General features: G+C 44.1%; 1 protein-coding gene across 1 annotated transcript in view; it reads right to left on the minus strand.

The window, feature by feature from the left end:
• Positions 1–2053: 2053 nt before the first annotated feature.
• LOC135545446 (magnesium transporter protein 1-like) overlaps positions 2054–25185 on the minus strand; it is a 34221-nt gene continuing 11089 nt past the window's right edge. The window contains exons 7-10 of the mRNA XM_064973066.1: positions 15234–15297; positions 15058–15132; positions 4743–4833; positions 2054–4672 (exon numbers count right to left, since the gene is read on the minus strand). Coding sequence (XP_064829138.1) covers positions 4657–4672; positions 4743–4833; positions 15058–15132; positions 15234–15297 — 246 coding nt within the window. The 3' untranslated portion in view covers positions 2054–4656. The remainder of the gene's footprint in view (positions 4673–4742; positions 4834–15057; positions 15133–15233; positions 15298–25185) is intronic.

Consider the following 25185-nt stretch of genomic DNA (forward strand, 5'->3'; position numbering starts at 1 on the left):
AGTCCTAGGGGTTAAAGGTGGCTACACGCTGCCAGGCCAGATGACAGCCAGTCCTAGGTGTTAAAGGTGGCTAAACGCTGCAGGGCCAGATGACAGACAGTCCTAGGGGTTAAAGGTGGCTAAACGCTGCCAGGCAAGATGACAGCAAGCCCTAGGGGTTAAAGGTGGCTAAACGCTGCCGGGCCAGACGACAGCAAGCCCTAGGGGTTAAAGGTGGCGAACGCTGCCGGGCAAGACAACAGCAAGCCCTAGGGGTTAAAGGTGACTGAACGCTGCCAGGCCAGACGACAGCAAGCCCTAGGGGTTAAAGGTGACTAAACGCTGCCATTCCAGACGACAGCAAGCCCTAGGGGTTAAAGGTGGCTAAACGCTGCCGGGCCAGATGACAGCAAGCCCTAGGGGTTAAAGGTGACTAAACGCTGCCGTGCCAGACGACAGCAAGCCCTAGGGGTTAAAGGTGGCCAAACGCTGCCGGGCAAGATGACAGCAAGCCCTAGGGGTTAAAGGTTGACAAACGCTGCCGGGCCAGACGACAGCCAGTCCTAGGGGTTAAAGGTGGCCAAATTCTGCCGGGCCAGAAGACAGCCAGTCCTAGGGGTTAAAGGTGGCTAAACAATGCCTGGCCAGACGACAGCAAGCCCTCGGGGTTAAAGGTGGCCGAACGCTGCCGGGCCAGACGACAGCAAGCCCTAGGGGTTAAAGGTGACTAAACGCTGCCAGGCCAGACGACAGCAAGCCCTAGGGGTTAAAGGTTGACAAACGCTGCGGGGCCAGACGACAGACAGTCCTAGGGGTTAAAGTTGGCTACACGCTGCCAGGCCAGATGACAGCCAGTCCTAGGTGTTAAAGGTGGCTAAACGCTGCAGGGCCAGATGACAGACAGTCCTAGGGGTTAAAGGTGGCTAAACGCTGCCAGGCAAGATGACAGCAAGCCCTAGGGGTTAAAGGTGGCCGAACGCTGCCGGGCCAGACGACAGCAAGCCCTAGGGGTTAAAGGTGGCCGAACGCTGCCGGGCAAGACGACAGCAAGCCCTAGGGGTTAAAGGTGACTGAACGCTGCCAGGCCAGACGACAGCAAGCCCTAGGGGTTAAAGGTGACTAAACGCTGCCATTCCAGACGACAGCAAGCCCTAGGGGTTAAAGGTGACTAAACGCTGCCAGGTCAGACGACAGCAAGCCCTAGGGGTTAAAGGTGGCCAAACGCTGCCGTGCCAGACGACAGCCAGTCCTGGGGGTTAAAGGTGGCTAAACGCTGCAGGGCCAGATGACAGTCAGTCCTAGGGGTTAAAGGTGGCTAAACGCTGCCAGATGACAGCCAGTCCTAGGGGTTAAAGGTGGCCAAATGCTGTTGGGCCAGACAACAGCCAGACCTAGGGGTTAAAGGTGGATAAACGCTGCCAGATGACAGCCAGTCCTAGGGGTTAAAGGTGGCTAAACGCTGCATGGCTAGATGACAGACAGTCCTAGGGGTTAAAGGTGGCTTAACGCTGCCAGGCAAGACGACAGCAAGCCCTAGGGGTTAAAGGTGACTAAACGCTGCCGGGCCAGGCGACAGCAAGCCCTAGGGGTTAAAGGTGACTAAACGCTGCCGGGCCAGGCGACAGCAAGCCCTAGGGGTTAAAGGTGACTAAACGCTGCCAGAGGACAGCCAGTCCTAGGGGTTAGAGATGGCCAAATGCTGCCGGGCCAGACGACAGCCAGACCTAGGGGTTAAAGGTGGATAAACGCTGCAGGGCCAGATGACAGCCAGTCTATAGCACAGATGTTAATGGTATATTCCACAGTAACAGAATGACACAAACAATCAGATTTTTCACTTTAAATCAATGATTTCAAAATTGAACAAACCATACAACTGTTTGCACAAGGACTACTTTGAACACTTTCCACTGAACAGTTCACAAAAACATATTTACTTGAAGAACAGTGGAGATGCAAAGTTAGGTAACAGAATGACGGGTTGTGCTGTTTGGGCTGTCATTCTGGTACATTGCTAATTTGTGAGGACTGTTGTGAGGAGACAGAAGACTGCAAACATCCACAGGAGGCGGAATAGTCATTAAGGCACTTTAATGGCAACAAGCATCATCACCACCTGAGACAGACAGAGACATACAGCAGCTCAGTCAGATATCACATAACCCTCCATACACCAACACTCAGTTACAGACCCTCTCCGTTCTCTAACCCCAACACCGAGTTACAGACCCTCTCCGTTCTCTAACCCCAACACTCAGTTAGACCCTCTCCGTTCTCTAACCCCAACACTCAGTTACAGACCCTCTCCGTTCTCTAACCCCAACACTCAGTTACAGACCCTCTCCGTTCTCTAACCCCAACACCGAGTTACAGACCCTCTCCGTTCTCTAACCCCAACACTCAGACCCTCTCCGTTCTCTAACCCCAACACTCAGTTACAGACCCTCTCCGTTCTCTAACCCCAACACTCAGTTACAGAACCTCTCTGTTCTCTAACCCCAACACTCAGTTACAGACCCTTTCCATTCTCTCAAACACTGCAGATCAATATCCCCTCCCCCATTTCCTCTATGCAGATATAGCAACTTTATCCCCTCCACTATGTAGATAGAACATCCTTATCTCCCCTCCACTATGTAGATAGAACATCCTTATCTCCCCTCCACTATGTAGATAGAACATCCTTATCCCCCCTCCTCTATGTAGATAGAACGTCCTTATACCCCCTCCCCTCCTTCATGTAGATAGAACATCCTTATCCCCCCTCCTCTATGTAGATAGAACATTCTAATCCCCCCTCCCCTCCTCCATGTAGATAGAACATCCTTAACACCCCTCCACTATGTAGATAGAACATCCTTATCCCCCCTCCTCTATGTAGATAGAACATCCTTATCCCCCCTCCTCTATGTAGATAGAACATTCTTATCCCCCCTCCCCTCCTCCATGTAGATAGAACATCCTTAACACCCCTCCTCTATGTAGATAGAACATTCTTATCTCCCCTCCTCTATGAAGATAGAACGTCCTTATCCACCCTACCCACCTCCATGTAGATAAAACATTCTTATCCCCCCTCCTCTATGTAGATATAACATCCATATTCCCCCTCCCCTCCTCCACTATGTAGATAGGGGGGGATAAGGATGTTCTATGTAGATATTACATCATTACCCCCCCCCCCTATGTAGATATTACATCAGTATCCCCCCCTCCCCTCTATGTAGATATTACATCATTAATCCCCCTCCCCTCTATGTAGATATTACAACACTATCCCCGCTCCCCTCTATGTAGATATTACACCATTATTCCCCCTCCCCTCTATGTAGATATTACATCATTATCCCCCCTCCCCTCTATGTAGATAGAGGGGAGGGGCATAAGGATGTTCTATGTAGATAGAACATTCTTATGCCCCATCCTCCATGTAGATAGAACATCCTTAACCCCCTCCTCCATGTAGATAGAACATCCTTAACCCCCCTCCTCCATGTAGATAGAACATCCTTATGCCCCTCCCCTCTATGTAGATAGAACATTCTTATGCCCCTACTCTATGTAGATAGAACATCCTTATGCCCCTCCCCTCCTCTATGTAGATAGAATATCCTTATGCCCCTCCCCTCCTCTATGTAGATAGAACATCCTTAACCCCCCTCCTCCATGTAGATAGAACATCCTTAAACCCCCTCCTCCATGTAGATAGAACATCCTTAACCCCCCTCCTCCATGTAGATAGAACATCCTTATGCCCCTCCCCTCCTCAATGTAGATAGAACATCCTTAACCCCCCTCCTCCATGTAGATAGAACATCCTTAACCCCCTCCTCCATGTAGATAGAACATCCTTATGCCCCTACTCTATGTAGATAGAACATCCTTAACCCCCCTCCTCCATGTAGATAGAACATCCTTAACCCCCCTCCTCCATGTAGATAGAACATCCTTATGCCCCTACTCTATGTAGATAGAACATCCTTAACCCCCCCTCCTCCATGTAGATAGAACATCCTTAACCCCCCTCCTCCATGTAGATAGAACATCCTTAACCGCCCTCCTCCATGTAGATAGAACATCCTTATGCCCCTACTCTATGTAGATAGAACATCCTTAACCCCCCCTCCTCCATGTAGATAGAACATCCTTAACCCCCCTCCTCCATGTAGATAGAACATTCTTATGCCCCTACCCTATGTAGATAGAACATCCTTAACCCCCCCTCCTCCATGTAGATAGAACATCCTTAACCCCCCTCCTCCATGTAGATAGAACATCCTTAACCCCCTCCTCCATGTAGATTGAACATCCTTATGCCCCTACCCTATGTAGATAGAACATCCTTATGCCCCTACCCTCCTCCATGTAGATTGAACATCCTTATGCCTCTCCCCTCCTTCCATCTCACCACTATGTTGAACACTGACTAACTGTTATGACCCGTCTGCTGCTGCTGTCAATGGTCACCTTCATATCTACATTTAATGGATTACGTTTATATTCATGTACAGTATTTATTAATAAAAAGACATTGTGAACTTTGTGAATGTCAATGTAAACAATGTCTTCCTGGTAGTTTCCAGCAACAGAAGAGGAGATAACCCCAGATGAACAGTGTTCTGGTCTGTGAGGCGTCCGAGGCACTATGGAGCATCCAGGCTTCTTCCTCCCAGCTCTCTAACTCAACAGGAAACTGGAAACACAAACAGTCAGTCAGACAACAGAGTGAAAAGTTGGTGTGTGTGTGTGTGTGTGTTTATTACCTGTAAGGGTATCCATGGTATTTAGCTCTAAAGATGGACAGCAGCCAACTGAAGAAGAGCATCACCAGACCGATCCCTGCTACACACATGACTAGAGACAGAGGAGACAGAGAGGGGTAAAGGAGAGAGAGAGCAGAGGTCACGGTCAGATGAGCTCCTGCATTTCTCAGCATTTTCTTTTCTTAAAAAAAGATAGATACATTTTGATTTTTTGTCAGGAACACATACTGGATTCTACCCTCTACAATATAACCCCCACTTCAAATCAAAACTTAAAACCTACAACCTGATTTTGGACGGAATTACGAATCACCTGGAAGGTTCACAACTACCAAGGATGATTACTCTATACAGAAAATTCACTGGAAAACAACAGAAACCTGAAAACACCATCCAACCTGGAACTGAGTGAGTAATGTTTAGTCGGAAACTATATTTTATTTCCAAAAGCCAAGAAGAAAAATACACAACATTACTTTATAAGGACTGAATTCTAACATAATTCTGCCAAACTTGATACAGCTTCAACTAGCACTGACGTGTCAAGTGAGAGGTGTCAAAGCCCATTAGCCCAACAATGGCAGGAGAGTTACACAGTCTACCCCAACCAAATGGAGAGGCCTTAGAAGCTCCCTCCCGCTGTTCAGAGGTAATTAAAATACAGTACCCTGTGAATGTAAAGAATGATAAGGCAAGAAAAGATTACAAAATTAAGCTCCTTATGAAAAATCAAGAGACACTTTTTGCTGACTATTACAAAAATGGGAACATCAGCAACATCATTACCTTCCACACAAACCATCCCCTGGCATGGCACAGTGCTATATTAGCACACTACCCCTTTGTTAAGAGAGGGGGGGGGTTAATGAGGGGTGGAATAACCCTAACCCCTCAGAATACTTGACAACGAGGACTCTGAGTCAGCTAATATAAACCTCTATAAGTCCGGAACAGTACTGGTACAGGGTAACCCCAAACAGTTTCAGCTGGACTTTCATCAAATTAAAGAATCAGCCCAGCAGGAGAAACTCTCCCTTGACAAAGATACCCCCACCCCGAGCGGGTCAGACCAGACCTCTTCATTATGTAACCCCACAGATGAGCAACCCCCAGCGGAGAGTCAACCTCCCAGCACAGATTACTACTCCCTCATTGAAATGAAGGATAAATTCACCCAGCTGGAGGTAAGGCAGGTGGAGCTGGAACAGCAGGTGATTACACTTCAGTCAGCACAGACCCAGACAACAGTCCAGCACAAAAACACCCCCTTAACCAGACCCGGAATGCTGGAGGTGGAGAGAGACATATCTGCACCCTGGATAGTGGTGAGACAACTTCAACAGGAGAAAGAGCAGGATCAGGAGAAGAACAGAGCACTAGAGGAGAGGATCAGACTGCTGGTGGAAGAGAGGTTGAGGGGGATGGAGGAGAGGGTGAGGGGGATGGAGGAGAGGGTGAGGGGGACGGCGTGTGACAGAGAACAACCCACTAGAGAGGTGGCCACCCCCACAGAGAAGCCAGCAGATCAGCCCACCTCAGCACCCAACAAAAGTCTCGACATCACAGCAGAACAGTCCACACCAGACCCTGACCATAGAGTCGACATCACAGCAGAACAGACAAATGAAGAACCCCAAGCCCAGCGGCTCTCACCCCCTCTGAGCACCCCCCGTCAGCCACCCTGATAGCCCTTCTGACAACCCCCCCACACCCACTGAGGACAAACACAAGACACAGATTGTATTACTTATGAACTCAAATGGGAAATATATAGAAGAAAAAACACTTTTTCCCAAACACAGTGTGTTTAAACTCTGGTGTCCAAACACCCAGCGCGCCCTCGACCTTCTGTCTGAGGACCAACTAAGCTCACCCAGCCACATAATAATACACACAGGCACAAACGACCTGAGAGCACAGCAGGAAAGGGTGGCCACAGCACTGAAGGGAGTGATTGAAAAGGCTTCTTCTACTTTCCCTAATGCACAAGTGGTTATCTCCACCCTGCTACCACGAAAAGACTTCCAGCCTGCCACAATGGTAAATGCAAGTATTTCCCGGGCGTGTGCCTCAAAAACAAATGTTTTCCTGGCCCACCACTCCACACTGGACTTGAACAGCCTCTATGACCAGGTCTACAAGGCAGCAGTGCCCACCTTTGCCCGAACTCTAAAGGACATCGCTCTCAAACGTATCCCCAAAACTTCACACAGGAGCAACAGATCCATAGACACCCCACCCAGACCAGCGAGACACCCTCCCAGACCTGCAGGACCCCCCCCTGGACCTACACATAGAGGACCCACGCCAAGAGGAATTACATCCAGACCACAGCACCCCCAGACACATCCACAACCCCACCCCATCCCATCCAATCAACACCCCCCACGTCAACCATGCCCACACCCCATTTAGGCCCCCTCAGATCAGACCTATGCCACTCCTGCCCACCCCATGCACCCCACCCCCGCAAAGAGGGCCTCAACATGTAAGCCACACATACGCCCAGGTAGTGAGCGGGCAAACAGTCCCAACCCCCACTCTCACACTCGCCCAAGCCAATGGCATGTACCAGATGCTCAGCAGGCTCTGCTCACACTTACTGTGATATCCCTCTAGTGGTGTGGGGGCTGTGCTTTGGCAAAGTGGGTGGGGTTATATCCTTCCTGTTTGGCCCTGTCCAGGGGTGTCCTCGGGTGGGGCCACAGTGTCTCCTGACCCCTCCCGTCTCAGCCTCCAGTATTTATATCCAGTATTCTTCCTAGGGTTTGGCCTTTCTAGGGAGTTTTTCCTAACCACCGTGCATCTACACCTGCATTGCTTGCTGTTTGGGGTTTTAGGCTGGGTTTCTGTACAGCACTTTGAGATATCAGCTGATGTACGAAGGGCTATATAAATAAATTTGATTTGATTTGATTTGACTTACTGGCCTGAGGCCAAACCACGACCAACAACATTGGACACTCTATGGAACAAAAAGCCTTCACTATATCATCCTGGAATATCCAAGGCCTGAGGTCATCTGCCTTTGGCCTAAAGAGCAGGAACCCGGACTTCACCAAAGAAATCGGTAATACAGACATTGTAATCCTACAAGAAACCTGGTATAGTGGAGACGGACCCACTGGTTGCCCTCTAGGTTACAGAGAGCTGGTAGTCCCATCCACCAAACTACCAGGTGTGAAACAGGGAAGGGACTCAGGGGGTATGCTAATTTGGTATAGATCAGACCTAACTCACTCCATTAAATTAATCAAAACAGGAACATTCTACATTTGGCAAGAAATTCAAAGGGAAATTATCCTAACAGAGAAAAATGTCCTCCTGTGTGCTACCTATATCCCCCCACTAGAATCCCCATACTTTAATGTGGACAGCTTCTCCATCCTGGAGGGGGAAATCAATCATTTCCAGGCCCAGGGACATGTACTAGTCTGTGGCGACCTAAATGCCAGAACCGGACAAGAACCTGACACCCTCAGCACACGGGGACAAGCACCTGCCTGGAGGTGACAGCATTCCCTCCCACATATGCCCCCCTAGGCACAACTATGACAACATAACCAACAAAAACGGGTCACAACTCCTGCAGCTCTGTCGCACGCTGACTATGTACATAGTCAATGGTCGGCTTCGAGGGGACTCCTATGGTAGGTACATATACATGATCAAATACAGATCTTAGAATCAACTATTAAAGACTATCAGAACCCACTGGATTATCCAATTACATTGAATGAGTTACAGGACAAAATAAAAACCCTCCAACCCAAAAAGGCCTGTGGTGTTGATGGTATCCTCAATGAAATTATCAAATATACAGACAACAAATTTCAATTGGCTATACTAAAACTCTTTAACATAATCCTTAGCTCTGTCATCTTCCCCAATATTTGGAACCAAGGACTGATCACCCCAATCCACAAAAGTGGAGACAAATTTGACCCCAATAACTACCGTGGAATATGCATCAACAGTAACCTTGGGAAAATCCTCTGCATTATCATTAACAGCAGACTCGTACATTTCCTCAATGAAAACAATGTACTGAGCAAATGTCAAATGGGCTTTTTACCAAATTACCGTACAACAGACCATGTATTCACCCTGCACACCCTAATTGACAACCAAACAAACCAAAACAAAGGCAAAGTCTTCTCATGCTTTGTTGATTTTAAAAAAGCCTTCGACTCAATTTGGCATGAGGGTCTGCTATACAAACTGATGGAAAGTGGTGTTTGGGGTGAAACATACGACATTATAAAATCCATGTACACAAACAACAAGTGTGCGGTTAAAATTGGCAAAAAACACACAAATTTCTTCACACAGGGTCGTGGGGTGAGCATAACTTCTTCGATATAGGGGGCACTCTTTTAATTTTTGGATAAAAAAACGTTCCCGTTTTAAACAAGATATTTTGTCATGAAAAGATGCTCGACTATGCATATAATTGACAGCTTTGGAAGGAAAACACTCTGACGTCTCCAAAACTGCAAAGATATTGTCTGTGAGTGCCACAGAACTAATGCTACAGGCGAAACCAAGATGAAATTTCATACAGGAAATGCCCCAGATTTTGAATGCGCTGTGTTCCAATGTCTCCTTATATGGCTGTGAATGCGCCAGGAATGAGCCTACACTTTCTGTCGTTTCCCCAAGGTGTCTGCAGCATTGTGACGTATTTGTAGGCATGTCATTGGAAGATTGACCATAAGAGACTACATTTACCAGGTGTCCGCTTGGTGTCCTCCGTCAAAATTATTGCGCAATCTCCAGATGCGTCCACTTTTCTATTTGGTTCAGAGGAGAAAGGCAACTGCCACGAATGATTTATCATCGAATAGATATGTGAAAAACACCTTGAGGATTGATTCTAAACAACGTTTGCCATGTTTCTGTCGATATTATGGAGTTAATTTGGAAAAAGGTTTGGCGTTGTAATGACTGAATTTTCTTTTTTTTCTTAGCCAAACGTGATGAACAAAACGGAGCGATTTCTCCTTACACAAATAATATTTTTGGAAAAACTGAACATTTGCTATCTAACTGAGAGTCTCCTCATTGAAAACAACCGAAGTTCTTCAAAGGTAAATGATTTTATTTGAATGCTTTTCTTGTTTTTGTGAAAATGTTGCCTGCTGAATGCAAGGCTTAATGCTATGCTAGCTATCAATACTCTTACACAAATGCTTGTGTGGCTATGGTTGAAAAGCATATTTTGAAAATCCGAGATGACAGTGTTGTTAACTAAAGGCTAAGCTTGTGAGCCAATATATTTATTTCATTTAATTTGAGATTTTCATGAATAGTTAACGTTGCGTTATGCTAAATGAGCTTGAGGCTATGATTACGCTCCCGGATATGGGATTGCTCAACGCTAGAGGTTAAGCCCCACCCTCTTCAACATATATATCAACGAATTGGTGCGGGCACTAGAAAAGTCTGCAGCACCCGGCCTCACCCTACTAGAATCCGAAGTCAAATGTCTGCTGATGATCTGGTGCTTCTGTCACCAACCAAGGAGGGCCTACAACAGCACCTAGATTTTATGCAGAGATTCTGTCAGACCTGGGCCCTGACAGTAAATCTCAGTAAGACCAAAATAATGGTAATAAAATAATTCACAAAACACCAAATTGAGACTCTGCACGCATAATTCTGCAAAAATATCCTTGGTGTACAACGTAGAACACCAAATAATGCATGCAGAGCAGAATTAGGCCGATACCCACTAATGATCAAAATCCAGAAAAGAGCCATTAAAATCTATAACCACCTAAAAGGAAGCGATTCCCAAACCTTCCATAACAAAGCCATCACGTATAGAGAGATGAACCTGGAGAAGAGTCACCTAAGCAAGCTGGTCCTGGGGCTCTGTTCACAAACACACCCTACTCAAGCCCCAGGACAGCAGCACAATTAGATCCAACCAAATCATGAGAAAACAAAAAGAGAATTACTTGACACATTGGAAAGAATTAACGAAAAAACAGCAAACTATAATGCTATTTGGCCCTACACAGAGAGTACACAGCAGCAGAATACCTACCCACTGTGACTGACCCAAAATTAAAAGAAAGCTTTGACTATGTACAGACTCAGTGAGCATAGCCTTGCTATTGAGAAAGGCCGCCGTAGGCAGACATGGCTCTCAAGAGAAGACAGGCTATGTGCTCACTGCCCACAAAATGAGGTGGAAACTGAGCTGCACTTCCTAACCTCCTGCCCAATGTATGACCATATTAGAGAGACATATTTCCCTCAGATTACACAGATCCACAAAGAATTCGAAAACAAATCCAATTTGATAAAAGCCCATATCTACTGGGTGAAATTCCACAGTGTGCCATCACAGCAGCAAGATTTGTGACCTGTTGCCACGAGAAAAGGGCAACCAGTGAAGAACAAACACCATTGTAAATACAACCCATATTTATTTTATATCTTGTGTCCTTTAACCATTTGTACATTGTTAAAACACTGTGTATATATATATATATATAAAATATGACATTTGTAAAGTCTTTATTGTTTTGAAACTTCTGTATGTGTAATGTTTACTGTTAATTTCTATTGTTTATTTCACTTTATATATTATCTACCTCACTTGCTGTGGCAATGTTAACACATGTTACCCATGCCAATAAAGCCCTTGAATTGAGAGAGAGAGAGAGAGAGAGAGAGAGAGAGAGAGAGAGAGAGAGAGAGAGAGAGAGAGAGAGAGAGAGAGACAGGAGAGAGAGACAGGAGAGAGGTGAGAGAGAGAGAGACAGGAGAGAGACAGCAGCGCAATTAGACCCAACCAAATCATGAGAAAACAAAAAGAGAATTACTTGACACATTGGAAAGAATTAACAAAAAAACAAAGCAAACAAGAATGCTATTTGGCCATAAACAGAGAGTACACAGCAGCAGAATACCTGACCACTGTGACTGACCCAAAAGTAAGGAAAGCTTTGACTATGTACAGACTCAGTGAGCATAGCCTTGCTATTGAGAAAGGCCGCCGTAGGCAGACATGGCTCTCAAGAGAAGACAGGCTATGTGCTCACTGCCCACAAAATGAGGCGGAAACTGAGCTGCACTTCCTAACCTCCTGACAAATGTATGACCATATTAGAGAGACATATTTCCCCCAGATTACACAGATCCACAAAGAATTCGAAAACAAATCCAATGTTGATAAACTCCCATATCTACTGGGGGAAATTCCACAGCAGCATCACAGCAGCAAGATTTGTGACCTGTTGCCACGAGAAAAGGGCAACCAGTGAAGAACAAACACCATTGTAAATACAACCCATATTTATGCTTATTTATTTTATCTTGTGTCCTTTAACCATTTGTACATAGTTAAAACACTGTATATATATAATATTACATTTGTAATGTCTTTATTGTTTTGAAACTTCTGTATGTGTAATGTTTACTGTTAATTTGTATTGTTTTTCACTTTATATATTCACTTTATATATTATCTACCTCACTTGCTTTGGCAATGTTAACACATGTTTCCCATGCCAATAAAGCCCTTGAATTGAATTGACAGAGGAGAGAGAGAGGGGCAAGGAGCAACAGAGGAGAGAGAAACAGAGGAGAGAGAGACAGAGGAGAGAGAGAGACAGAGGGGGGAGAGAGAGAGACAGAGGGGGGAGAGAGAGAGACAAAGAGGGGGAGAGAGACAGTTAGTTCCAGCACACCTGTGTCACATACTCATCAAGCCTAGTGGGACCAGCTACTTCAAAAGAGGTAGAGAAATAAAAAGAGAGATTTAGAAATATACAGTGCCTTCAGAGAGTATTCAGAACCCTTGACATTTTCCACATTTTGTTGTAATACAAAGTGTGATTAAATTGGATGTCATTTTTTGTGTCAAAGATCTACACAACATATTCTGTCAAAGTGGAAGAATAATTCTTACAATATGTTTTTATTAATGGAGAAAAAAAACACGAATACACTACATGACCAGAAGTACGACAAAAATCTCAGTACGCGGACACCTACTCGTCAAACACCTCAGTACGCGGTCACCTACTCGTCAAACACCTCACTACGCGGACACCTACTCGTCCAACACCTCACTACGCGGTCACCTACTCGTCAAACACCTCAGTACGAGGACACCTACTCGTCAAACACCTCAGTACGCGGACACCTACTCATCAAACATCTCCTTACAAAATCAAGGCCTTTGCTGCAATAACAGCCTCCACTCTTCTGGGAAGGCTTTCCACTAGATGTTGGAACATTGCTGCGAGGACTTGCTTCCATCAGCTACAAGAGCATTAGTGAGGTCGGACAGTGATGTTGGGGGCGATTAGGCCTGGCTCACAGTTGGTGTTCCAGTTCATCCCAAAGATGATCGATGGGGTTAAGGTCAGGGCTCTGTGCAGCCCAGTCAAGTTCTTTCACACTGATCTCGACAAACCATTTTGTATGGGCCTTGCTTTGTGCACGGGGGCATTGCCATGCTGAAACAGGAAAGGGCCTTCCCCGAACTGTTGCTACAAAGATGGATTATGCACATTATTCCTCCTCCACCAAACTTTACAGTTGGCACGATGCATTAGGGCAAGTAGCATTCTCCTGGCATCTCCCACACCCAGATTTGTCCGTTGGACTGCCAGAGGGTGAAGCGTGATTCTTCACTCCAGAGAACGCCAGAGTCCAATGGAGGCGAGCTTTACACCACTCCAGCCGATGTTTGGCATTGGGCATGGTGATCTCAGGCTTGTGTGCGGCTGTTCAGCCATGGAAACCCATTTCACAAAGCTCCCAACGAACAGTTATTGTGTTGACGTTGCTTGCCGAGGCAGTTTGGAACTCGGTTATGGGTGTTACAAACGAGGACATTGGTTTTTTATGCGGTTCAGCAGTCGGCGGTCGCGTTCTGTGGCCCAGGTGTTCCGCCAAAATGAAATGTGATTCACATAAAACATTTAAAATAAAATTTAAACGCAATTTTTTTTCTTCTTCACATCTTCAAACAGTCCATTTATATTTTCCAGCGGGGCTACCCATTTGGGTGAGGTTTTTTCCTCGCCTGAGTAGCCTCGTTTCACTGCCAAAAATAAAATGAAACCATCCAGTGTTCATCGAAATAAAAACACAATGTCAAATACAGGTAGCCTAGTCAAATAATGAACATCCAATCACATTAACCTTTACTCTCTCATGGAAATTCCACTAACGGTCCGTATGTAGCCAAACGTAGCTGCTGCTCATGTTGGCATCTGTACTGACGGCGCCAAAGCCATAACACGCCTGCAACAGTTGCTCCCGACGCCACTTGTGTACACTGCAGCATCAACCGAGAGGTTCTTGCTGTCAAGGGAATGCCTGACAGCTTGAAAGACGTTTTGAACACCACAGTGAAAATAGTTAACTTTGTTAAACAAAGGCCCCTGAACTCTCGTGTATTTTCTGCACTATGCACTGATATGGGCAGCGACCATGTAACACTTTTACAACATACAGAAGTGCGCTGGTTATTAAGGGGCAAAGTATTGACAAATGTTTTTGAATTGAGAGACGAGCTTAAAGTTTTCTTTACTGACCATCATTTTCACTTGTCTGACCGCTTGAGTTTCTCACACAACTGGCCTGTCTGGGAGACGATTTTTCCTGAATGATCTGAATCTAGGATTACAGGGACTCTCCGCAACTATATTCAATGTGCGGGACAAAATTTAAGCTATGATTAAGAAGTTGGAGCTCTTCTCTGTCTGCATTAGCACGGACAACACACAGGTCTTTCCGTCACTGTAAGTTTTTTTTTTTGTGCAAATGAACTCAAGCTGACAATGTCAAATGTGATATAGCGAAGCACCTGAGTGAGTTGGTTGCGCATGTACTTTCCCGGAAACAGAAACAACTGGATTCGTTATCCCTTTCATGCCCTGCCTCCAGTCCACTTACCAATATGGGAACAAGAGAGACTCAACAAAATTGAAACAAGCGGTTCTGTGAAAACTGAATTTAATCAGAGGCCACAGCCAGGTTTCTGGATAGGGCTACGCTCAGAGTTTCTTGCCTTGGCCAATCACACTGTTAAGACACTGATGCCCTTTGCAACCACTTACCTATGTGAGAGTGGATTCTCGGCCCTCACTAGCATGACAAATAAATACAGGCACAGACTGTGTGAGGAAAGTGATTTAAGACTGAGACTCTCTCCAATACAAGTTATGTGCATCCTTTCAAGCACAACCTTCTCATTAACCTGTGGTGAGTTATGGATATAGACAGAGAGAGAGAGAAATATGGGCACAGATCGAGAGAGGAGAGAGAGAGATATCTAGATACATACTTTTCCTCTTGCCAATATCCATATCTGAAGTGGCCGCCTCGTGCAACAGCACCATTCCCATGGTAACAGCAGAGTCTGGGCAGGAGGTTAAGGGTCATAGAGAGAAGCTGTAGCCAATGAGAGGCTCTCATACAGGGTTAGAAGTCAAGGGACAGACTGAGGTGTGTAAAGGATACTGAAGAGCAGCACGATGTGAGTTTCTGCTACAAACTGGGCCTGACTGCTGCCGTGGATGTAACTCTGAAACAACACACACACACAGTGATGAACAAACACACACTGTTAAGACAGAGTTAAAACATACACACACACAGTTATTAACACTCACAGTTATTAACCTGTCTTGGGTAGGGGGCAGTATTTTCACATCCAGATGAAAAGCGTGCCCAAAGTAAACTGCCTGTTACTCAGGCCCAGAAGCTAGGATATGCATATAATTTGTAGATTTGGATAGAAAACACTCTAAACAGTCTAGTTTCTAAAACTGTTAAAATAATGTCTGTGAATATAACAGAACTGATATGGCAGGCAAAATCCCGAGGACAAACCATCCAAAAAAATAATAATTTCAGCCTACCACTGTTTCCAATGGCTTTCATGTTTATTATGAGGCGAAGTCCTCCCAGATTGCAGTTCCTAGGGCTTCCACTAGATGTAAACAATCTTTAGAAAGAGTTTCAGGCTGTTTTTTGGAAAAATGAGCAAGAAGTTGTAGTTTTTCTAAGTGGCTCGTATTTTGGCTGTAGTGTTTCAATGCGTGTGGATGAAAGCGCGTTCTTTGTTATTTATCTCCGGTAATGAACATACTATTCTCCGTCTTCAATTGTATTGTTTATTTACATATTAGGGTATCTGAGGTTTGATTATAAACGTTGTTTAACTTGTTTGGATAAGTTTATTAGTAACGTTTGGGATTCATTTTGTATGCATTTTGAAGGAGGGAAACCGGTGGATTATTGAATGAAGTGTGCCAGCTAAACTGAGTTATGGATATAAAGAAGGACTTTATCGAACAAAAGGACCATTTACGATGTATCTAGGACCTTTTGGAGTGCCAACAGAAGAAGATCTTCAAAGGTAAGGCATTTATTATATCTCTATTTCTGACTTTCGTGTCGCACCTGCCTGGTTGAAAAATGTTTTTCATGCTTTTGTAAGCGGGGAGCTGTCCTCAGATAATCGCATGGTGTGCTTTCGCCGTAAAGCCTTTTTGAAATCTGACACAGCGGCTGGATTAACAAGTAGTTCAGCTTTATTTTGAAGTATAATACTTAAATTTTTATGAACGGTAAATATTATATTTCTGTCATTTGAATTTCCCGCTCTGCAATGTCACCGAATGTTGGCCCATAAGAAGTTCACACACACACACACACACAAAAGGGACGCAGTGAGAGTTGGTGCGGATAGGAGCGGACGTCCGCATCGGCTGTCCACCGGATGTCCACATCAAATCATTTAGTAGGAGCTGACGGAAGGTGTAAATTAGGAGAGACAGAGAGAGAGCCCGAGGGAGAGAGAGAGACAGGGAAACAGAGATGGAGAGAGAGACAAAGCGAGAGAGATACCTGCTAATTATCAAAATCCAGAAAAAAAATAATATAACCACCAAAAAGGAAGCGATTCCCAAACCTTCCATAACAAAGCCATCACCTACAGAGAGATGAACCTGGAGAAGAGTCCCCTAAGCAAGCTGGTCCTGGGGCTCTGTTCACAAACACAAACAGACCCCACAAAGCCCCAGGACAGCAACACAATTAGACACAACCAAAACCAAAAACCAAAAACACATTGGAAAGAATTAACAAAAAAACTATGCAAACTAGAATGCTATTTGTGCACAGGGTGGGGTTGAGACCCAGGGCCTCCAGCTTAATGAGGAGCTTGGAGGGTACTATGATGTTGAATGCTGAGCTGTAGTCAATGAATAGCATTCTGACATAGGTATTCCTCTTGTCCAGATGGGATTGGGCAGTGTGCAGTGTGATGGCGATTGCATCGTCTGTTGACCTATTGGGGAGATATGCAAATTGAATTGGGTCTAGGGTGTTGGGTAAGGTGCAGGTGATTTGATCCTTGACTAGTCTCTCAAAGAACTTCACGATGACAGAAGTGAGTGCTACGGGGCGATAGTCATTTAGTTCAGTTATCTTTTCCTTCTTGGGTACAGGAACAATGGTGGCCATCTTGAAGTATGTGGGGACAGCAGACTGGGATAAGGAGAGACTGAATATGTCGGTAAACACTCCAGCCAGCTGGTCTGCACATGCTCTGAGGACGCGGCTAGGGATGCCGTCTGGGCCATCAGCCTTGCGAGGGTTAACACATTTAAATGTCTTACTCACGTCAGCTAATTGTCATTATTACAAATAAATAAATAAAAATCGACCGATTAATCGGTATCGGCTTTTTTGGTCCTCCAATAATCGGCATCGGCGTTGAAAAATCCTATTTGGTCGACCTCTAGTCCAAACACACTAAGACAGTCGTGAAGAGGGCAAGACAACGCCTTTTCCCCTCTCAGGAGACTGAAAAGATTTGGCATGCGTCCCCAGATCCTCAACAAGTTCAACAGCTGCACCATCGAGAGCATCCTGACCGGATGCATCCCTGCCTGGTATGGCAACTGCTCGGCATCTGACCGTAAGACCTGCAGAGGGTAGTGCGTACGGCCCAGTACATCACTTGGGCCAAGCTTCCTGCCATCCAGGACCTACAGTGGGGAGAACAAGTATTTGATACACTGCCGACTTTGCAGGTTTTCCTACTTACAAAGCATGTAGACGTCTGTAATTTTTATCATAGGTACACTTCATCTGTGAGAGACGGAATCTAAAACAAAAATCCAGACAATCACATTGTATGATTTGTAAGTAATTAATTTGCATTTTATTGCATGACATAAGTATTTGATCATCTACCAACCAGTAAGAATTCTGGCTCTCACAGACCTGTTAGTTTTTCTTTAAGAGGCCCATCTGTTCTCCACTCATTACCTGTATTAACTGCAACTGTTTGAACTCGTTACCTGTATAAAAGACACCTGTACACACACTCAATCAACCTCTCCACAATGGCCAAGACCAGAGAGCTGTGTAAGGACATAAGGGCTAAAATTGTAGACCTGCACAAGGCTGGGATGGGCTACAGGACAATAGGCAAGCAGCATGGTGAGAAGGCAACAACTGTTGGCGCAATTATTAGAAAATGGAAGAAGTTCAAGATGACGGTCAATCACCCTTGGTCTGGGGCTCCATGCAAAATCTCACCTCGTGGGGCATCAATGATCATGAGGAAGGTGAGGGATCAGCCTAGAACTACACGGCAGGACCTGGTCAATGACCTGAAGAGAACTGAGACCACAGTCTCAAAGAAAACCATTAGTAACACATTACGCCGGCATGGATTAAAATCCTGCAGCGCACGCAAGGTCCCCCTGCTCAAGCCAGCGCATGTCCAGGCCCGTCTGAAGTTTCCCAATGACCATCTGGATGATCCAGAGGAGGAATGGGAGAAGGTCATGTGGTCTGATGAGACAAAAATAGAGCGTTTTGGTCTGAACTCGTGTTTGGAGGAAGAAGAAGGATGAGTACAACCCCAAGAACACCATCCCAACCGTGAAGCATGGAGGTGGAAACTTCATTCTTTGGGGATGCTTTTCTGCAAAGGGGACAGGACGACTGCACCGTATTGAGGGGAGGATGGATGGGGCCATGTATCGCAAGATCTTGGCCAACAACCTCCTTCCCTCAGTGAGAGCATTGAAGATGGGTCGTGGCTGGGTCTTCCAGCATGACAACGACCTGAAACACACAGCCAGGGCAACTAAGGAGTGGCTCCGTAAGAAGCATCTCAAGGTCCTGGAGTGGCCTAGCCAGTCTCCAGACCTGAACCCAATAGAAAATCTTTGGAGGGAGCTGAAAGTCCGTATTGCCCAGCGACACCCCCGAAACATGAAGGATCTGGAGAAGGTCTGTATGGAGGAGTGGGCCAAAATCCCTACTGCAGTGTGTGCAAACCTGGTCAAGAACTACAGGAAACATATGATCTCTGTAATTGCAAACAAAGGTTTCTGTACCGAATATTAAGTTCTGCTTTTCTGATGTATCAAATACTTATGTCATGGAATAAAATGCAAATTATTTCCTTAAAAATCATACAATGTGATTCCATCTCTCACAGTTGAAGTGTACGTATGATAAAAATGACAGACCTCTACATGCTTTGTAAGTAGGAAAACCTGCAAAATCGGCAGTGTATCAAATACTTGTTCTCCCCACTGTATATAATAGGCAGTGTCAGAGGAAAGCCCATAAAATTGTCGGAGACTCCAGTCACCCAAGTCATAGACTGTTTTCTCTTCTACCCAGGGTGGCAGGTAGCCTAGTGGTATTTAAGTAAGTATTTAAGCATTTAACTAGCAACTGGAAGGGTTGCAAGATCGAATCACCGAGCTAACAACGTACAAATCGGTCTTTCTGCCCCTGAACAAGACAGTTAAAACTTGTTAAGGATAGGGGGCGGTATTTCCCCTTTGGGTGAATTGCGTGCCCATAGTGAACTGCATAAAAATCTGTCCTAAATTGCTAATATATGCATATTATTATTGGATAGAAAACCGTTTGAATTATGTCTGTGAGTATAACAGAACTCACAGGGCAGGCAATCTTCCAAACTAGTTTTGGAATCCTGATAGTTGGGGCAACTTTGACTTCATCGCCCCCTCCCTTCCCAACAAGTTATGGATCTGGAAACACTTCCTATGTCTTCCACTAGATGTCCTCATTCAGTAGAACATTGAATGGTGCATATTCTGTGAACTTTGACCTGTGAACTTTGATTCTGTGAAGATTATCATGTGCGTGAAGGCGCGCTTGGGAAAGAGAGCTTCCTTTGTTCCAATCAGCCTCAGACGAACATGGATGCCGCGGTTGGAATGTCATTCGTTTTGTACGTTTATAACATCCTGAAGATTTATTTTACCTTTATTTAACCAGGCAAGTCAGTTAAGAACAAATTCTTATTTTCAATGACGGCCTAGGAACAGTGGGTTAACTGCCTGTTCAGGGGCAGAACGACAGATTTGTACATTGTCAGGTCGGGGGTTTGAACTTGCAACCTTGCGGTTACTAGTCCAACACTCTAACCACTAGGCTACCCTGCCGCGCATTTATTCTGGACCAGAAGTCATTTTTGGGGCATTTGAGCTGAAAGTGGTAGCATATGCTACTACATGGACACGAGAATTGAACATTATGAAACAAAACGATGTACTGTGTAAGTATGACTCCTTCCACTACATTCTGATCGAAGACCATCAAAGGTAAGGGAATATTTCTGTTGTAATTTTGTATTTCTGTTGACTCCAACATAGCGGAGAAATATTGTTACGTCTGAGCGCTGTCTCAGATTATTGCATAGTAAACTAATTCCGTAACGTTAAAAAAAAATGTGACACAGCGGTTGCATTAAGAACCAGTGTATCTTTCTAACTATATGTAGAACATGTATCTTTAGTCAAAGTTTATGAGGAGTATTTCTGTTATCTGGAGTTATCTGGCGTAGCTTTCTATAATTTCTCCGGACATTTTGGAGAATTTTCTAAACATGGCATCAATGTAAACCGAGATCTATGGATATAAAATGCATATTATCGAACAAAACAAATGTACCGTGTGACGTCATATTACTGTCATCTGATGAAGATTTTCAAAAGGTTAGTGAATGATTTTTCTTTTAATCCTGCATTTGTGATTGTATCTTTTGTTCGACAAAATGGCTACATATTGACTGTCTCTTTGTGGTGGTTTAACATAAATGTGCTATGTTTTCGCCGTAAAACATTTTAAAAATCTGACACGCTGGGTAGATGAACAAGGTGTTTATCTTTCATTTGAGGTATTGTATCTCTAATTCCATGCATGATCAATGTTTATTATGATTATTTCTGTAAATTGATTTGGCTCTCTGCAAAATCCCCGGATGTTTTGGAACTACTAAACATAACATGCCAATGTAAACTCAGATTTTTGTATATAAATATGAACTTTATCGAACAAAACAAGTCCTATGAGTGTCATCTGATGAAGATCATCAAAGGTTAGTGATTCATTTTATCTATATTTCTGCTTTTTGTGACTCCTCTCTTTGGCTGGAAAAATGGCTGTGTGTGTTTTTGTGACTAGGCTCTGACCGAACAATCATATGTTGTGCTTTCGCTGTAACGCCTTTTTGAAATCGGACACTGTGGTGGGATAAACAACAAGTTTATCTTTAAAATGGTGTAAAATAATTCTATGTTTGAGGAATTTTAATTATGAGATTTGTGTTGTTTTGAATTTGGTGCCCTCCACTTTCATTGGCTGTTATATCGATCCCGTTAATGGGATCCAAGCCATAAGAAGTTAACTGACTTGCTTAGTTAAATAAAAGGTTAAAAAAAAATTAAAAGCAGTACCGGAGGGCCAAGTCTAGGACCAAGAGGCTCCTTAACAGCTTCTACCCCTAAGCCATGAGACTGCTGAACAACTAATCAAATGGCTACCAGCACTATTTACATTTACCAGCACTATTTACATTGACCCCCCCCATATTTGTTTTTCACTGCTGCTACTCACTGTTTATTATCTATGCATAGTCACTTCACCCCTACCTACATGAACAAATGTACTAACCTATATCCCCGCACACTGACTTGGTACCAGAACCCCCTGTATATAGCCTTATTGTTATTCTTATTGTGTTACTTTATATTCTTATTTTTACTTTTGTCTATTTGTCTATTTAATAAATAAGGGCATTTCACGGTAAGGTCTACACCTGTAGACCTGCGCATGTGAAAAATAAAGTTTGATTCACCTTCCGGAGACACCTGAAACCCCACCTCTTCAAGGAATACCTAGGATAGGATAAGTAATCTTTCTCACCCCCCCCCCCTTAAATGATTTAGATGCACTATTGTAAAGTGGCTGTTCCACTGGATGTCAGAAGGTGAATTCACCAATTTGTAAGTCGCTCTGGATAAGAGCGTCTGCTAAATGACTTAAATGTAATGTTAAATGATTTGATAGAGATTTTTTATTTCACTTGCTTTGGCAAAGTTCCCAATAAAGTCCTTAAATTTAATTGAAATTGAATTGAGAGAGAAAGAGAGAGACATACCACTTGTCCAACAGTGGGGGTTTTATTTATTTATTTTACCTTTATTTAACTAGGCAAGTCAGTTAAAATTAAGAACAAATTCTTATTTTCAATGATGGCCTAGGAACAGTGGGCTAACTGCCTGTTCAGGGGCAGAACGACAGATTAGTACCTTGTCAGCTTGGGGATTTGAACAGGAAACCTTTCGGTTACTAGTCCAACGCTCTAAACACTAGGCTACCCTGCCGCCCCATGTTAAGAGATCCAGTGCCTTGCGAAAGTATTCGGCCCCCTTGAACTTTGCGACCTTTTGCCACATTTCAGGCTTCAAACATAAAGATATAAAACTGTATTTTTTTGTGAAGAATCAACAACAAGTGGGACACAATCATGAAGTGGAACGACATTTATTGGATATTTCAAACTTTAACAAATCAAAAACTGAAAAATTGGGCGTGCAAAATTATTCAGCCCCTTTACTTTCAGTGCAGCAAACTATCTCCAGAAGTTCAGTGAGGATCTCTGAATGATCCAATGTTGACCTAAATGACTAATGATAATAAATACAATCCACCTGTGTGTAATCAAGTCTCCGTATAAATGCACCTGCACTGTGATAGTCTCAGAGGTCCGTTAAAAGCGCAGAGAGCATCATGAAGAACAAGGAACACACCAGGCAGGTCCGAGATACTGTTGTGAAGAAGTTTAAAGCCGGATTTGGATACAAAAAGATTTCCCAAGCTTTAAACATCCCAAGGAGCACTGTGCAAGCGATAATATTGAAATGGAAGGAGTATCAGACCACTGCAAATCTACCAAGACCTGGCCGTCCCTCTAAACTTTCAGCTCATACAAGGAGAAGACTGATCAGACATGCAGCCAAGAGGCTCATGATCACTCTGGATGAACTGCAGAGATCTACAGCTGAGGTGGGAGACTCTGTCCATAGGACAACAATCAGTCGTATATTGCACAAATCTGGCCTTTATGGAAGAGTGGCAAGAAGAAAACAATTTCTTAAAAGATATCCATAAAAAGTGTCGTTTAAAGTTTGCCACAAGCCACCTGGGAGACACACCAAACATGTGGAAGAAGGTGCTCTGGTCAGATGAAACCAAAATTGAACTTTTTGGCAATAATGCAAAAAGTTATGTTTGGCGTAAAAGCAACACAGCTCATCACTCTGAACACACCATCTCCACTGTCAAACATGGTGTTGGCAGCATCATGGTTTGGGCCTGCTTTTCTTCATCAGGGACAGGGAAGATGGTTAAAATTGATGGGAAGCTGGATGGAGCCAAATACAGGACCATTCTGGAAGAAAACCTGATGGAGTCTGCAAAAGACCTGAGACTGGGACGGAGATTTGTCTTCCAACAAGACAATGATCCAAAACATAAAGCAAAATCTACTATGGAATGGTTCAAAAATAAACATATCCAGGTGTTAGAATGGCCAAGTCAAAGTCCAGACCTGAATCCAATCGAGAATCTGTGGAAAGAACTGAAAACTGCTGTTCACAAATGCTCTCCATCCAACCTCACTGAGCTCGAGCTGTTTTACAAGGAGGAATGGGAAAACATTTCAGTCTCTCGATGTGCAAAACTGATAGAGACATACCCCAAGCGACTTACAGCAAAAGTATTAACTTAAGGGGGCTGAATAATTTTGCACGCCCAATTTTTCAGTTTTTGATTTGTTAAAAAAGTTTGAAATATCCAATAAATGTCGTTCCACTTCATGATTGTGTCCCACTTGTTGTTGATTCTTCACAAAAAAATACAGTTTTATATCTTTATGTTTGAAGCCTGAAATGTGGCAAAAGGTTGCAAAGTTCAACGGGGCCGAATACTTTCGCAAGGCACTGTATCTATAGAGAGAGAGGGAGGTACCATTAGTCCAGCAGTGGGGTGATGTTAAGAGATATCTATAGAGAGAGAGGGACGTACCACTAGTCCAGCAGTGGGGTTATGTTAAGAGATATCTATAGAGAGAGAGAGGGACGTACCACTAGTCCAGCAGTGGGGTGATGTTAAGAGATATCTATAGAGAGAGAGAGGGACGTACCACTAGTCCAGCAGTGGGGTTATGTTAAAAGATATCTATAGAGAGAGAGAGGGACGTACCACTAGTCCACTAGTCCAGTCAGTGGGCTTATGTTAAGAGATATCTATAGAGAGAGAGGGACGTACCACTAGTCCAGCAGTGGGGTTATGTTAAGAGATATCTATAGAGAGAGAGGGACGTACAACTAGTCCAGCTGTGGGGTTAAGAGATATCTAGAGAGAGAGAGGGACGTACCACTAGTCCAGCAGTGGGCTTATGTTAAGAGATATCTATAGAGAGAGAGGCACGTACCACTAGTCCAGCAGTGGGGTTATGTTAAGAGATATCTATAGAGAGAGAGGGACGTACCACTAGTCCAGCGGTGGGGTTATGCTTTGGGCTGACATCCCGTTACTGGGATGATATTACAGCAGCCAGTGAAAGTGCAGGGCGCTTTTTATCAAAGAATACATGTATGTTTTGTTTGATAACGGTCATATTTCAAATCAAATCAAATGTATTTGTCACATACACATGGTTAGCAGATGTTAATGCGAGTGTAGCGAAATGCTTGTGCTTCTAGTTCCGACAATGCAGTAATAACCAACAAGTAATCTAACTAACAATTCCTAAACTACTGTCTTATACACAGTGTAAGGGGATAAAGAATATGTACATAAGGATATATGAATGAGTGATGGTACAGAGCAGCATAGGCAAGATACAGTAGATGGTATCGAGTACAGTATATACATATGAGATGAGCATGTAAACAAAGTGGCATAGTTAAAGTGGCTAGTGATACATGTATTACATAAGGATGCAGTCGATGATATAGAGTACAGTATATACGTATGCATATGAGATGAATAATGTAGGGTAAGTAACATTATATAAGGTAGCATTGTTTAAAGTGGCTAGTGATATATTTACATCATTTCC

This window comes from Oncorhynchus masou, chromosome 9, assembly GCF_036934945.1.
Source record: "Oncorhynchus masou masou isolate Uvic2021 chromosome 9, UVic_Omas_1.1, whole genome shotgun sequence".
NCBI classification, from domain to species: domain Eukaryota; kingdom Metazoa; phylum Chordata; class Actinopteri; order Salmoniformes; family Salmonidae; genus Oncorhynchus; species Oncorhynchus masou.